This window comes from Thermothielavioides terrestris, chromosome 3, assembly GCF_000226115.1.
Source record: "Thermothielavioides terrestris NRRL 8126 chromosome 3, complete sequence".
NCBI classification, from domain to species: Eukaryota; Fungi; Ascomycota; class Sordariomycetes; order Sordariales; family Chaetomiaceae; genus Thermothielavioides; species Thermothielavioides terrestris.
In genome coordinates this window covers 4549734-4566182 of record NC_016459.1, presented here as the reverse complement: position 1 = coordinate 4566182, position 16449 = coordinate 4549734, and the positions used below count along the sequence as shown (strand labels likewise).

Genomic DNA, 16449 nt, shown 5'->3' with positions numbered 1-16449 from the left:
GCCGTTTCGCGTTCCACGAATTCGGGACGCAGTGTTGTCTGCCGATTGGACGTTGCTAACGGCTATTTGCCTCGATGACATGAACCGCTGCATCCTGCCGTGGCTGTGATCGCACTGATTGGGGGATTAATTCAGACTGAACTGTGCCAAGGACGCACCATGGAAGCACAGCAGCCATGCCAAGCTCTCCTCTGGTACATGATCGGCTCTCAACGGTGAGGGGGTCGCGGAGAAGTCTTTGGAGACACACACGAGAGCAAGTGAGGAGCCCGGACATGGCGTTTGAGCTGTCGTCGAGTGGATGTTCTCCCTTCGTCGCTAGTCTGGTCAAACCAGCGTTGCATACTGCCCTCGAACCCGTGATGTATTCTTTCCAGTTTAATCCACCTCTTCTAAGCCTACACCCAAACAACCGCCCATCGCGCCAGCGCCACTGCTGCCGACAAGGACTCTTGGACACCTTTGTATACGGCTTCAGAGAATGGCCACGAAGCTGTGTCCCTGCTTTTCTCTTCATTACTGCCTATTCAAACGGGTAACATTTGCCATAAAACTTGAAATAGGCCCCCGTGGCCTCACTCAGATCCAAACCGCCATTACTTGCCAAGTCAATGCTCCACGTTGTAAACGGCCCAACAAGCGCAAAGCTGTCATCCTTACTCTCGCCGCCTTCGGACATATCCCCATCCACAGTGGTGTCCACGTCAGGCTCGAACTCGCCCGCCGCAATGCGGTACCGGAACTCGCGCGTGATGGGGTTGTGGTAGAACTGAAACTGCGCGTTCGCGGCGTCCACCACCGTCTCGGCGCCGCTGTGCATCAGCCTGGCGCTGAGGAACCCGCTGGCCGTGCGGGCGGCGCCCGTCACGAACAGCCGCGCCCTCGTCACCCGCACGTTGCACTTGCCCGCGAACGGGTGCTGCGCCTCGGACTGGCCCGCCGTGGCCGGCGGGATCACCACGTACGCGCCCTGCGTCGTCTGCAGCGCCGCCCACTCGTCCTCGCTCAGCGGCCAGGTCACGCCGTGGAAGTCCTGCGGCGCCCGGCCCCACGCGTCTAGGGCGTGAAAGTAGGCGTTGAGGATCCCCTTGCTCGCCCGGTCGAGGTCGGCGTGCCGGATCGCGCCGCTCGGCGCGCCGCCCAGGGCGGCCGAGAGCGGGCTGTCGAAGGTGAGGGCCGCGAAGCGGTAGGACCGCTGCGCGCGGTACAGGGCTTCCATGACGGCTGCGACCGAGTCGGAGTAGGCTTTCTGAACGAAAATGTGGATGGCGGGGAGGTTCGGGTCGATGGTCTTGATGACCGTGTCGGACAGGCTGTCGCGCTTGTGGGTGTAGTAGGCCTCGTGTTGCTGGTTGGTGTACCACAGGTTTACGCACGCGTTGTAGTGGAGGACGGCCGTGTTGCGCTGCTCGACGAGGCCTGCTCGCGATGGTAAGGCCACTTGAAAATACGACGCTGGAGAGTGTGTCCCGGTCTTGCACTTACTAATGTAGTTATCGAACGTCTTTTCGACATCTTCGAGCTCGTTGGACCCGAGGAAACTCGTGTACTGCTGCAGGAGCTTCATCATGTCGTCTCGCGCTGTGATGAGCTTAGAGGCGCCCGGATCGGCGATGTCCACGCTTCCGTCGTCTCGCGACTTGAGTCCTTCGTCCAGCGCATCCGTCCTGGCCTCGATCTGGGTGACCTGGTTCACGAGATAGGTCTTGTTGATCAGCTGGCCCTTGTCGTCCGGCACGTTCGTCCCAGCTTTCCAGAGGAGCCCTGCGGTCTGGGCGGCAGCCATCGGTGCTTTGGGACAGAAGATCACCATCGACAGGGCGTCGACGATGTTGGAGAAGGGCATCTTGAAGAGGTTGAAGGACTTGTTGATCTTGTCCTTCTCGTGCTCGATCTGGTCGTGGAGTTTGCTCTTGGCGGCCTTCAGCGGAATGGTCAGGGATGCGACCGTGTCCTCGGTCTTTTTGAGCTCTGCCTTCAGAATGGCGATCGTATCCTCGGCAATCTGGATGCCTTTTTTGCACTGGGTCTGCATGGCCTGCAAGGCATCCCGACGGGCTTCCTGCTTGGCGTCCTCCGCCGTGAACTTATCGTAGGCCTTCTCAGCCTGCTTGGCTGATTCCAGAAGCGAATTGGTAAGTTCCTTGTAGGTATTGTAAGAGAGCATAGGCGCGTAGGCGCCTACATGGCCGTAGTAGTCGAGTCCGTTGTCGATCTGCGTGACTAACCCGCTGGCTTCGGCCAGCACTTGTCGCAGCGAGACGATGCTAGTTGCCTCGGGGTTGGGGTTTGTGTTCGACGGCGGCGGACCTGGTGGGAGGAAGAGCCGGTTGTGTCCGGCCTTTTTGTCCCTTTCCCCCGCCATCTCCTCATCCTTCCTTTCGGCTGTTTCGCCGCCCTTCTTTTCCGGCGCCTCCCCATCCTCCTTTTCTGCGGACACGTAAGCCTGGTAGAGCTTGTCGTCGCGCTGGAGCTGTCTCAGAAAGAAGAGACGGCGCTGGAGCCGGGCGAGGAGGGTGTGGCAATCTACTGTGGAACTGATATCGTCCAGGGAATACAGGCCCTTTGCCTTCTCCAGCAACATGCGGCACTGATCCGGGTGGGCCAGGATTATGTCGGTTTGCCGTACTGACGCCGAGTCCCCTGTGAAGAAGTCGACGCTTGATGTGCCGTCCTTTCCACGAGTGCCGTTCCTGCCCCGTACCTTCGTTCCTAAGCCGCCCATTCCCCCGACACCGCCGGAGACGTTGATCTGAAGAGAATGTTAGCCAGGTCCATGAAACCGAGATAAAGACATAGATATGTACCCTGGGCTTGATCCTGACTTTGACTAAGTCTCCCTCCCTTTCGAACCTGACTGCAAGATCCTGCAGGGGAGTCTTCACCTCGCCCGGTTTACCGGTCTGTATCGCAGCATCAAGCTTGTCCAATCGTGGCGCGAGATCATCTAAAGAAGTGTACTGAGGGTTGCGCCGAATGGTCGTCAAGAGTGTCTTCAGGTCGTACAAAGCCCTCGCGCTTGGTGAGGAAGCGGACAGGCTTCGGTAAAGATCGCTTAGTTGGGAGAGGATGGCCGTGTAATCATTTCCCACGAGCACCTGCACACGCCCTCCATCAGCTCCATTCCCGCCCTTTCCGCCCGCCTCCCAGCTTTTGGTCTTTCCCTCGTTTGAATCGGATTGGATCTCAATCTCTTCCCCATCCGAGCCAGAACCACCGCGGGCGGCCAGATCAACGCCCTTAAGGACGTCGTCTAAGCCGATATCCTCCACCACGCATTGCAGCGTTCCCCCCGGCCCTCCGTCCCTCCCGTCTTGGGGCTTGCCGGCGAGCCCGGCGGGAAGTACCTTGCCTCCGTCCGAGCCGGAACAGTTGATTTGGTACTTCTTTCCGCTGGGAGTTGGAGCGACGTCCAGAGAGTGCGTGGAGATGACCAGATTACCGTTGCTGGTGCGGAAGTCGCCCTGGATGAGCAGGTTTTCCGTATAGACGGAAAATGAATGGCCAAGATCCAACGCAAATGACGGCGGAGATACATCCGAGACGCTGAGGACAAGCTCTGGCGTGCCGGCCGGCGGGAAGACGCGGTAATCCTGCGACTGGGGAATGGTGGGGGTAGTGTCTCCGCTGGGCTCCTGGGTGTCTTGTTCTTTGGTTGGATCGGATGAGCCTCCGGATGCCAGGCGCGGCTTAGACGCAATGTCAGACATTTCGATTGAACAGTGTGGCAGCAATAGAGGTGTGTAAGTGCACGGGTGAGTAGACAACTTTGGAGAGGGGAACACGGAGATCTGGGGATGTCCTCCGCACTGACAACCGGCTCATCGCTGTTCTTATACTACCCGCTCATCTCTTTGTTGTTCTAACCTGAACTCTGCCCGTGCTGTTTCGCGCTCATAGTTGTGGGCCTTACCGAGGTGGAAAGAGAACTTATAAAGAAGAATAATAGGAAAGTACTAAGGTAGTACCAGACTTCATGTAGGTGCGCGCAAGGCGCAAGTTGGGCACTGGAACGTACGGTGACCGACGACATGAATAGCGGTATGTAGACTGTAGACAGATCAGGTAGCTGCGGACATTTCTCCGCTCTTCCGAAGATGGGTCAAAGGAGCTTGACGTAGTTGTTACGGTAACCGCCTGCCGGAGCGGAGCATAGGGCGATATAGCCGTCCGAGTTGACCTCACGAGTGCGTCAGTTAAGCATCGATCGGGATATGCCGTCTCATGTCCATTCAGACAATTGACGGCGTCGTAGGAAACGGACTTGAAGATTGGAGAGCGACAGCCAGCATACGTCGAATAATATGATGCTCTGTCCGAGCATAAAGACAGCTCTCCACTAGCTTCATTTTATTCCTGCTCCTCACATGCTCATGTCCACAATCCCTAACCTCGTCTTCATCCCGCAACCTCCAACCACCGACAATCAACACCATGTCAGCCCCACAAGATAGCCTTCCCACCATAGACGCCTTGTTGACGGCCATGACTGGGGCCAACTCGACGAGCGACTGGGATGTTCTGGTCTCGTACAGCGTGGCCAAGCTCAATGCCATCCTTCCGAGCCTCTGGAAGGGTGACACGTTCGACGACTTGTCGTTCCATCGGGACTACCTCGATTTCGAAAGGCGGACAACCGCCCAGCTCAGTATTGGAGCACCAACCCTCCAATTTGTTGCGGGAGAAAACGCCAGGGCACTCTTAACCATGAAGCTCCAAGGGTGGCTCCGAACTGACACGCTCGCTGTTAACCAAGACACGGGCGAGATCATTAGTGTCACCGAAGGGGCCGACACTACGAAGGTTAACATTGAACCCGGCCGCTACCAGCTGCAAGCCGTCATTCCTTTGGTCAATATGAGTGGCGATGCACCGGAATCCGTCCAGGTATGTTCACCACGCTTGCCAGCACCTAAACCTACCTAGCTGACGAGTTGTTCGTATCAGGGGGCTGGGGAGGTGGTTGTCCTTGGCGACAAGACGCCCGGATCCAAGATCGTCTTCCACTTTAAAAGCCATGACGCTGTGTATAGCGTCTCGCTGGCTCCGGGAATCACGGACAAGCGAAAGGAGGACACGCACATGGCTGACTTGGCCAGTCGGATCGCCCTCCATTTCCAGGACCTCAACAGCCTGGACTATGCAATAGCCGGCGTGCAGCAACCCAAGAACGAGGCCGACCTTGCCCGCATTCTCACCCCCGAGTCCTTCATTTTCACGACGCAGGGCTCTTCGCCTGGCGTGCTCTGCGTCTACATCAAAACGCGTGGGAGCGGCAACAATGCGGGCTGGGCGGCGCCGCATTTCCAACCCAACAACAAGGACGTGCTGCCCATCCCCCAGGGTTTTACATCCAGCATCATCATCCGCAACGACCTCTTCAACGAGAAGTACCTCATCCCTCAGCTCCAGGGACAGGTCGCCCCAGGCAAACTGCTCGGCCATGTCAACAAGGACAACAATTTTGTCAACGGATTTAGGTACCTGTTGCAAATGAATTCGTCGTCATTGAAGAACGACAGGTTTGGCTCCGGCCCGTGGCACAATTGGGACCTGAACATTGACTACGCGTTCACTGACCCACCGCTGGCGCTGACCCTGTCGAACCGGAGTGCGAATTGGTATTGGGACTTCCAAGACTACAGATATGACTGGTCACACTGGAAGTCCGGTACCTCTGGAAAGGTTTACTTTGACGTCCACCTGAACGCGGTACGTCGGTTCATGTTGTTGGCTTGCTCAACCTCTCTATGGACTGTGGACTGACAGAGTTTACCGCTGTACCAATTTGAACTAGAATTACCCCATCGCCTCGGTCACCGAAGAGAAACTTGCCCTCAAGGTGGATCTCAAAAAGCAGGATTTCAACCTCTGGGTACATCCATACCATGGTACTTGGTTGGAGACGCAGAGGTCTGGCTGGTCGGATTCCCTTCGTAAGCACCCTCTGGAGCTTCCCAACCCACCCCCCTACCGATGGTTCGCCTACGGCATCGAAAGTTTTCGACACAAACAAGAGCAGGTGAGGAGACCGAGTACTAACTCCTGGTGATTATAGCTGAAGTTCTGCGAGAGCATTGTTATTTCGACATCAACGACCTGCGGCTTGGAGACGGGGACTTCAATTTCTTTGCCACCGAGAATGTCTTTGCACCGGGGCAGCACATCATCAAGTTGGATTTAGCACAGGGCGTCGCAGCGCCGCACGACGTGCTTCTGGTTGGGGACGTCGTTCCACCGGTTGTGCTTGCATCACATCCTGCCCCGGTGGCTTCGGTGGACTCGGCGGAGGGAGACGCTACGCTCGGTGCCGCCTCACCGTCGGTCGCGCGCCTGAAGACGCTGCTCTTCACGGACCAGCACTTCGTTACTAAAGCATTCGCGGCCCTCCGGGACGGCAAAACGCAGGATTTCGAAAAGACTGTCAACGACAAACAGCTCACCGTCTTGGACAGCGACGTACAGACTCTGCAGGCACAGGCCTCGGTATCGCCATCCTTTGATATTAGACTGGCCGCCGGCATTTATAAGATCAACTCCCCGACCAGCATGGCTGCCATCAGCATGACCATCAGCCCGTTGGACGGCATGGTCTCATGTATGCTATTTGTTCTCGCTCTGGCTTGCGATGTGGGCGAAAAGTCACTGATTCATCTTCCCTTCACAGTTGACAATGTGCATGTCGAAAACCAAACGACGGACACCACCACGGGACTCGTCAGCTGGACGACTGGCCAAGGAGCAAACGTATTTCAAGCAGCCTGGACCACCGAATTCGACGAGAGCGGCGGCGTCAAATCCATGACCTTCGAAGGTCAGACGTGGCCAGCATCCCAGCCCGCCAACAAGACCCCCTTTACCGGCTCTAAGATCATACCCGACGCCGGCGGCGGCGGCAGCAGCTGGTTCCTCTCGGCCACCTCCCAGGGCATCACCTTCGTGCTCTCCTGCCTCGGCATGGTCCCCCTCGTCTACGCGAGCATCATCCTCGGCGTCCAAAAGTACCGCCGGCGAAACGCAGACCCAGCACCCGCTGTCGCGGCCGCGCAGCCCCAAGCTGAGCAAGTCAGCAGAGCCGTGGAGAGCGAGGTCGAGGCCAGCCTGCACGCCCGGCCGCTAGACGCTAGGCCTCAGATCGTCTCCGTGCTCCGGCAGCAAGCAATATCCCTTTCGCGAGCCAGCGCCTCGGGCGCCCGCGCAGGCGAGGAACAGAGCGCCGTGGCCCGGGTAGGAGACGCAGTCACGCAGGGGACATTGCGCAACGCCGAGAGGGAGACGGTGACGAGGCTGAGCGAGCGCTTCAGGGCCCCTACACTCGAGCTTATACGGGACGCTGCTGCACGCGCAATCACGAGCCGAGAGACGTCGGCCCTTGCCCGCAGAGCGGCACCGGATGCGTGGGTCCACACGGTCGCGGAGAGGGCAGTGCACAGCGCGGTGGCGAGCGGGGAGGCACGGGATGCCAGCGCCAACCTCGCGTCGGCGGCTCGGGAGCTCGAGGAGAAGCAGGGGGAGGCGACCCAGCTGAGACGCGAGAAGGAGGCGAAGGAAATGGAGCTGTCGAGGATGCGTCAGGCGGGCGTCGATCCCGTGGACGTAGGGAATGTGCAGGATGAGGTCCAAAGGCTGGAGGCGGAACTTGAACAGACAGAGCGGGACGCAATAGAGGCTGACACGAGGCGCGCTGAGGCGGAAAGGAAATCGACTGAAGAGGAAGAGGCGGCGAAGAAGGCAGAGGAGGATTTGAAGGATGTTGAGGTTATCGATCTGCCCGAGTAGTCAATATGTCCAAGAACAGCGCATCGGATGAGTCGGCAAACTCTTTGCCGCGGGAGACTACAATATACGGTTCGAACGCTTGTCCAGCCCGACGGGTGAGCTCTGACGCAGTCACGGAACCCGGGAACCCGGGCAGTGAATTATCGGGTTTCGCTTGGGGCCTAAACCCAACTTTATCCTGGTGGGTTTTTTGCAAACAACAAGTCACCCCAGCAAAGAGGAGCAAGTCTTCCCCGCTTGTCGTGCGGGGATGAGGAAGATGACACACGTTTCGGGGGAAGGACTCTAGCAAGCCGACTCTTGGCACAAACAGCTTGTCTTTCGGTGATGGGGCATCTTCGGCCGAGGTTGGGGTGTCACGGCATGGGGAGATGCGTTCAACTTCAGACGGCTTCAAGCCTCCCTGCAGCCATCTCTTATAATAAACGAGCCTCGAGCTTGGCGTTTCTCAAGCACCTCCCAAAGCCTCGGAAGGACATCGTCGTAGGTGCTTGAGCCCCCTCTCCCCCTCCCCAGAAGCAGAGCAGACTGTCACCATGGCGGGCAAGAAACGATACGCCCTCGTGGGCACGGGCGGCCGGTCCAGCTTCTTCTACACGGCCATCGCGACCGACTACCGTGCAACCTCCTGCATCGTGGCCCTCTGCGACACGAACCAGACGCGGATGAACTACGCCAACAGCCGGCTCGCGGCGCTGGGGCACGGCACCGTGCCGACGTTCCTCGCCGCCGACTTCGACAAGATGATCGAGACGACCAAGCCGGACGAGGTGATCGTGACGACCATCGACCGGACGCACCACACGTACATCGTGCGGGCGCTGGAGCTCGGGTGCAACGTGGTGACGGAGAAGCCCATGACCATCGACGCGCCGCGGTGCCTCGACATCTTCTCGGCGGTCGAGCGCACGGGGCGGGCGGTGCGCGTCACCTTCAACTACCGGTACGCGCCGCACAACACCAAGGTGTTCGAGCTGCTGCGGGCGGGGGCCATCGGCACCGTCACGTCGGTGCACTTCGAGTGGCTGCTCAACACGTCGCACGGCGCCGACTACTTCCGCCGCTGGCACCGCGACAAGCGCAACAGCGGCGGCCTGCTGGTGCACAAGTCGACCCACCACTTCGACCTGGTCAACTTCTGGCTGCAGACCCGCCCGCTGTCCGTCTACGCCCAGGGCGACCTCAAGTTCTACGGCCGCGAGAACGCCGAGAAGCGCGGCGTGACGCGCTTCTACAGCCGCGCGCACGGCAGCGAGGCCGCCAAGGCGGACCCGTTCGCGCTGCACCTCGAGACGATCCCGACGCTCAAGGCGCTGTACCTGGACGCCGAGCACGAGGACGGCTACCACCGCGACCAGAGCGTGTTCGGCGACGGCATCAGCATCGAGGACACCATGAGCGTGCTGGTGCGGTACCGCAACGGCGCCGTCATGACGTACTCGCTGACCGCGTACGCGCCCTGGGAGGGGTTCCGCGTGAACTTCAACGGCACCGGCGGCCGGCTCGAGGTCGAGGTGGTCGAGAACAGCTACGTCAACTCCGGCGGCGACCCGGCGCTCGAGGGCTCAATCGAGCGCCGGTCCATCCTGCTGCGCCCGCTGTTCGAGCCGCCGCGAGAGATCGAGATCGCGGAGGCCAGCGGCGGCGCCCACGGCGGCGGCGACCGCGTGCTGCTGCAGGACCTGTTCGGCGAGCCCGTCTCCGACGAGTATATGCGCGCCGCGAGCCACATCGACGGCGCCGCGTCCATCCTGACCGGCATCGCGGCGAACAGGTCGATTGCCACGGGGCAGGTCGTCTATGTCGACGACATCCTGAAGCTGCCCGGCTAAGTCTGGGTCGGTGGGTGGGTGAACGAGAGGGAAGGATAGATCAGAACAACCAAGTCTAAAGCTCTCCAAGCCGAATCCCATCGCAGTTGTTCATGCGTGTCATTAGGGAGGGTGTTGTATGCTTATAAACCTGCTACTGTTTAACATAGATAACTCAGGACCCCTTTCGACGCCCAAATAAAAATCCCATCACTCCTCCTTCACCCTCCCGCGCTCCTGCTCCCCCGTGCCATGCAGCCAATCCATCCAGCCGTACGCGCCAAAGTGCACACTGAAGCGCTCATGGTGGCGATCGTGCGCGCGCGCGACGCCGCCAAAGAAGTCGTAGCCGCTGTGCACGGTGGCGGTCTCGAGCAGCATGGCGGCGAGGAACAGCCACATGGTGACGACGTGCGTGCGCAGCGCCAGCGGCGGCAGCACGATCGGCAGCGTGTTGGCCAGCAGCTGCTCGGCCGGGTGCGCGTACTGCGCGGCCAGCGCGACCGGCGCCGTGAACTCGTGGTGCGTCTTGTGCACGGCCCGGTACAGCGCGCGCGTGTGCAGCAGCCGGTGCGTGTAGTAGAAGGCCACCTCGCGCGCGAGCAGGCAGAGCGGGAGGTCGCGGGCGAGCTCGGCCGCGGTGGGCAGCGTGGGGGGCATGCGGAAGGGGGACGGGCTGTTGCGCAGGTGGGAGATGGCCAGGAGCACGAGGGCGCTGGCGACGGATTGCAGTTGGTTGCGCAGGACCACGACGGCGCAGTGGGTGATCTCGGCGCGTGTCGGCTGCTTGGCGGCCGGCTGGATCTTGTGGCGGGCTGAGAAGGCCGGGAAGAGGGAGTCCAGCGCGAGGAAGGACAGCGCGGGGACCCAGAAGAAGAGGACTTGGACGGCGAGCGTGCCCCAGAATTCGATCTGTCGCGGGCTGTACGTGTCGACCGTCTTGGCCCAGAGCGACGCGATGCTGTATTCCAGGAGTGCCATGATGTTCGATGCTGTCGAGTCCGTCCGGTGGCCAAGTGATGCGATGTACGGAGTAGAGATGGCGACTTGTTTCCAGATCTCTCTTTGTCTGTCTGCGGGGCCGTCTTGCCTCGGCATTGACACCTGACGGAGACCCACGGGGTCAAGAGGGAACTGCGGCTTACACTAGCCTCTTCCAGTCATAGGTACACTCGGCTGAATCTTCAACTCATTGGACAGCAAGTCGAGGTCTGGAAAGGGTTGACTACTCGTGGCACCCCCCCACCGGCCCACTTATCTCGACCGTAGCCTCGAACCGCAGGGCCGGTTGGTGGTCACCAGCCATTCGGCTACACTAGCCATTTAGCCACTTTTTCGACACCTTCGACGATATCTATCTACAACCTCCTTAGAAAGCGCTTTTTACCATCTTCTTCCACAACCTCTATAGGGCCCAGTTTGCCAGCCAACCTCCATTTTCTAGCTTCCTTTGCAACCTCCGTAAAGAAGCGTTTAAGCCGATTACGTTCCTTTTAATCAGTAGCCTCAACTAGCCGCCTGGCCTATGCTAGTTTATTATCCTCCCTGATTTTGATGATCTGCCTTGCCTATTCGACAGTTAATACGCCCCCTAATTTTAGGGGCCTGTTCTTCAAAAGCCTTCGACGGGTAGCCAGTTCCTCGGCTATCTTTATCCTTGTAAGGTCCTATTTAACTTAGATAATCTCTATAGCTATAGTTAGCAAGCCTTTAATAAACTAGTCTAATTTAAACATCAATTCCTCCTAGTTATCTTCGTCTTTAGAGAGAGCCTTGTAGATAGAGTTAGCTACCTTATTGAACTGCTAGAGCGTTTAGGGCGTAGAAAAAGGAGAACTGCTAGGTATAGGAGCAGGTAGTAGCGAGGGTGTTCTTTTTGCCTAGCGTTCTATAACCTTTTGTATAATAATATCTAGATTAAATAGCTAAATACCTATCTTCTTGAACGTAGCTCGAATAGTAGATTCCTTAAAGGCCTTGCGATATACTTTAGTAATTATATAAAGGAACTCGACCTTTATAATATTGAAGAGGCTATTGTAAACTAGGAAGTTAAGCCCCTATATATAGTAGTGCTTCAATAGCTAGAAAACAACGACGTTAAATAGTGAAATGGTGCAAAACCTCCACACCAACCTACCCCACCATACCCAGGATCAGGCGCGCGAGATAGCTCCTAAAGGAATATAGTGTACCTCTAGACGGATGAAGATAGTACGTATCGAATAGTAGGAAGGATATTTCCTAAGAGGAAGACATATAGCTTAGGTGCGTCTAGTAGGATATAGTAGAAAGACAAAAGACAATAAGAATACGGTTAGAGCTCAATAGCTCGAATACCTATCGTCTAGACAGAGGTAGGACAACGAAAGGAGAGGCTCAATAGCCTTCCTAAAAGAAGGAGGACCATCAACGTAGTGTCAACGAATATATATTGACAACTACTTAATATCTTACTTAATAATAAAGAAGATAAGCTTAGCCTATTTAAATATATATAATTAGAGGGCTAGACCCTCTAACAACGAATATAATACTCTAAGACAAATAGAAAAATAGAAAAACTAGGTCCTCCTATATCTAGGTAGTCTATCACCCTAATCTATACTTTCTTTTCGAGCTTACTATACACTTCTATAGGCAAGTTTATACCTTAAAAGCTCTCTTAGTAGGCACTTCTTATCGTCGCTACTTCTTAAGCTACTCTCTATATATAGTTTACTCGGCTTGTAAAGGTCTAGTTAGCTATAGTAGCTAATCCTACTGTCTTTCGTACTTCTCTACCTCTTTAATATATATATCCTAGCCCTACTACTATACTAGATACTTATATTTATAAACGAAGGTATAGTTGTATAGGTTGTATAGTAGTAGGCGAAGTAGACGTCTAGGCTTTTTAGGCTTTTTACAAGGGCGTTTACTATAGTACTATACTAAAGGTGACGTCTAGCTAGATGATATAGGTGATCTATATACTTAAAGATGCTTTTGTATTAGCGTATAAGGTATCTTAAGGTAGTCTAGCCTCTTTATAAGTATATAGATGAACGTCTCCTTTTCCTAGAGGTAGGGATTGAGTACTATCTTCTTAAAGGCTATCTATACTAGTATCCTAAGGTCCTTAACTAGGTCGCTACCAAGGAGACGCTCCTAGTCTATCTTGTCTATAGAGGTATCAATAAACCTTTATATTATAGTCATTTATAGTATAGTAATTTCTATAATCTTAGCTTTAATATTCTACTAGGTTGATATATTGTTAAGATCTTCTATAAGTGCTACTAGTAGACCTAAAGTAGTTTACTAGTCCTTTGGTCAAAGGGGTAGAACGGTACTAGGTACTAGAAACGTACTCTATAGTTGTTGTCTAAGATTGTCTATAGGGTTTTATAAGGGCAATGTACTATTTAGCTATCTATTTGGTAGGAGTTCTATAACCTTATAGTAGTATACTTAGTAGGCTATGTCCTTCTTTAACTAGGGCACAAAGATGATTTAGATAGTGGCGATTACTCCTTTTTCGCTTTAGTTAAAGAGTTAGGCTTCTCTAAATGCCACTGAGTATATAGCTAGGATCTTAAGTTCTATATCGCTAAAGTGGTTATAGAGATATATAGGTAGGTTATCGAGTCTAGGAACATTGGACGTAAATACGTCGTTGGCCTAGAGGACTTTGATCACCTTATCTTCGTCGTACTCTAAGACTATAGGCTATATAGGCTCTTCGATTAGAGATAGTAGGTCTAGAGGGAGCTTATATATCTTACTATTGTCCTATAGTAGTGAGGGGACTACCTTAGTATAAAGTAGGTAATCCTTAAAGGTACTAAGAGCTAATCTATAAGTTCCTAACTATAAGTATAATATACGTCGCTATATAACTATCTTACTATCTCCCTAGTATAGCCGAAGCTAGGATAGCCTGAACTATATCTATCTATCTAGAAGGTAGAGCTAGAGTTTTTAAAAAAAGGCCTATATAAACTCGAGGGCGAACTATCTATACTCCTATTTTAAACTTTGCTAAAGGTAGTAGACGATAACCTCCTTATATAGCTATATCTAAAAGAACCTATAGATAGACTAAAAGGCAATCTAGACTTCTAATAAGATATTAACGTACGTCTTTGAGCTTTTGAATAGGGAGTCGAAGTAGTAGAGCCAACCTCCGATTTAATCGAAGATTATAACTATCTAATACTTTCTACCAACGAAGTAAAGGAAAACCTAGAAATAGCAATTATTGGCAATAACCCTTTGGTCAGATCGGTAGAACTCCTTTGATATAGGACTATAGTCTAAGACTAGCTATAGGTAGATCTAGAGACAATCTTTGTAAAGGCGAAAGAAAAACTATATAACGTCTAAGATTATCCTATAATCTAGCTATTCTTTACTGAGTAATATACCTTCTATATCGAAGAACGAAATACCTATATCTATAAAATAGATATCGAAAAACCGATCTATTAGGGACTTTCCTTCTAGCTAGTCTAGGAATAGGTACTTTATAATCTTAGGGTTTATACTAAGTCGAGGGCTTAGGATCTAGTTAGGTCGTCGGTTGATTATATCTTATAGGTACTTCTTTAGAGTCTATAAAAATAGGAAAAGCTTAGAGCTAGTCTTACTTAAGTGGCTTAGTATCTTTAAGCCTAGCTCTTGCTATATAAAGGAGGTGTAATATTATATCTAATTACTATCGCTAGTAGGCCTCTATGAACTTTATAATATATAAAACTTAAGCTCTTCGAGCAGCTACTTCTATCCTAGGTTAGTAGTTATATTGGCCTAGGGCTATATAGGCTCTACGAAATTGGGAATCCTATAATGGCCTATAGCGATACTCGTAATAGTATATAAAAAATTGGCTTATAAGAAAAGTCGCTCTCTAGGTAGAAAGATCTAGACTAATTGAAACGATTGTAAAAAAAAATCAAGGCGTAATAGGCGAGGTAGAAGAAATGGTTAATTATAAGCGAATTAGCGAAAGGATTAAGAAAAAGAGGTAGGTAAACCTTCGAAGGTAGGAGGGCTACTTAGCTCTTTCCTAAACTAGGTAAAAGAAAATAGATAAGGCTCGTAGCGCCTACTAATTAGCTAGAAATAAGTATTCGCCCTCTAAACTCTTAAGGCCTTCCTCTCCTCTTTGCTATCCTAGAACCATTTTCTTCCTTTAACCTTCTTACTACTTTATTCTAATGCTCTCCTCTCTCTAGTCGGATTAGGTTCTTAGCTAGGTCTTTCACTTCCCTTTCGAATTCATATATAGCTCCTATATACGAATTCACAATCTAGAAACTATAATACTAAGCAACTAGTATACCTACGATATATTATAGGAAATTACTAATAAAGTGAACGACTAGAGGCCATTGCTATATAGGATTACGAACCGTTAGATCGATCTCTCGCTAATATTGAAAACAATGATCTTTATAGCCTAGAAGTACGTCTAAGTAGTCTAAAGTAAGATAAGGGATCTGGTAATACTAAAAGATAAACGCTATATTGACGAATATACTATAATCTTAGTTAAATATAAGGCTATCTATAGTATAATTAAGATCTACCGATTAAATATTAGATTACTATATATCTAGTGGGTCCTACTAAGCAATTAGTAAAATTAGTATAGAATATAGTGATCGGTTTATATCGACGATAGGCTAGTTGACGTAGTCGAGTAGTACTATAATACCTAGGTCTTTTGTCCAGTGTTTATAGAGTATTACAATAGTAGACCACTTAGGTATTAGATATATTATCTTACTATATACCTAAACCGAATATCAATGCTTTTATTCTAGGTATAGGGTTGTAAATAAGCGTTACACTTCCTTTTTATATTTACTCTTTAAGTAGAGGAAGACTAATACTCCTATAGTAATAAGATACTTTACTATAGCTATAAACTATTGTACTAACGTTCAACAACTCCTTTTAATAAAGACGAAGACGTCTATATAACTTAGCCCTTTAATAGCTATACTTCTCTTACTCCTCTCTTTAGCAATAAGTACACTAACTGTATCTAGTTAAAGAAGGAGTATATTTAGACTTACATCTATAGGAATAATTAGAAGTACCTAGCTTAGGACTTAATCTTATAGGACTATCTTCTATATGATCTGAAGAATGATCCTAGGCTAAAGTTATATTTAGAAGAGGTAGGCTAAAAGTAGTTTGTCCCGCTAGAGGTTGCTATTAGGGAACAAATAGCGTAGTACTAGGCTAACTATAAGAGCTTATATTACTAAGGGATAGAGAAAATAGATAGGGATAAGTAGGGGGTAGGATATAGTCTAGGAGCTTAGCCTATAGACAATAGATCGAAAGACTATATATCCTAATTATAGATTTTTCTTAGCTTTGACTTTGGTTCTAAGAAACTTAGTTCTATATAATAGAAACTATTTGTCTAGAGGGCAGAAGTGAAAAAGAAAAGGCAAGAACGACTATAAAGCCCCTAAGAGTAGGGCCGCCCTTTAGAAAGAAAACTTAGGTACTAGCGAAAAAGAATAAGGGCCTAAAGGATAAAAATAAGTAAACGACAATAGATAGACGAAGACTAAGTGAGACATAGCTAATAGAGATATTACTAGCGAGTAGGAGGCCGATATAACAATAGGTATTAGGAAGAAAATATAATAAAACGCTAGTGAAACCATTGGAGGTAGTAGCTTCTAGGACCTCCCCTCTTTTTAAACTATATATCCTTATATATCTAGAGGACTAGTGTTAAAAACTAGGTAGTTTTCTATATAGGATTTCTACAATAAGCTCTTAATAAGGTCGCTCCTTCTTTGCTCTCTTTGTAGTAGTATAAGTTTAGCCTACCTAAAGCGCTATAGTACAA

The 16449-nt window shown here is 51.5% G+C and overlaps 4 protein-coding genes across 4 annotated transcripts; 2 read left to right on the top strand and 2 right to left on the bottom strand.

The window, feature by feature from the left end:
* Positions 1-523: 523 nt before the first annotated feature.
* On the bottom strand, positions 524-3710 carry THITE_159816 (uncharacterized protein; the record flags this gene model as incomplete). The annotated part of the gene is made up of 3 exons (XM_003654794.1): positions 524-1419; positions 1486-2752; positions 2808-3710. The coding sequence occupies 3 exons, from the start codon at positions 3708-3710 to the stop codon at positions 524-526; spliced, it is 3066 nt and encodes a 1021-aa protein (XP_003654842.1).
* Positions 3711-7514: 3804 nt separating this feature from the next.
* THITE_2118046 (uncharacterized protein) lies at positions 7515-7837 on the top strand. The gene has a single exon (XM_003654793.1). It carries the CDS (start codon positions 7552-7554, stop codon positions 7777-7779), a length of 228 nt encoding a protein of 75 aa, XP_003654841.1. The 5' UTR covers positions 7515-7551; the 3' UTR covers positions 7780-7837.
* Positions 7838-7992: 155 nt separating this feature from the next.
* THITE_2118045 (uncharacterized protein) lies at positions 7993-9711 on the top strand. Its single transcript, XM_003654792.1, has one exon. The coding sequence runs from the start codon at positions 8316-8318 to the stop codon at positions 9609-9611; it is 1296 nt and encodes a 431-aa protein (XP_003654840.1). The 5' UTR covers positions 7993-8315; the 3' UTR covers positions 9612-9711.
* On the bottom strand, positions 9712-10730 carry THITE_2118044 (uncharacterized protein). Its single transcript, XM_003654791.1, has one exon. The coding sequence runs from the start codon at positions 10569-10571 to the stop codon at positions 9801-9803; it is 771 nt and encodes a 256-aa protein (XP_003654839.1). The 5' UTR covers positions 10572-10730; the 3' UTR covers positions 9712-9800.
* Between the last annotated feature and the right edge of the window lie 5719 nt (positions 10731-16449).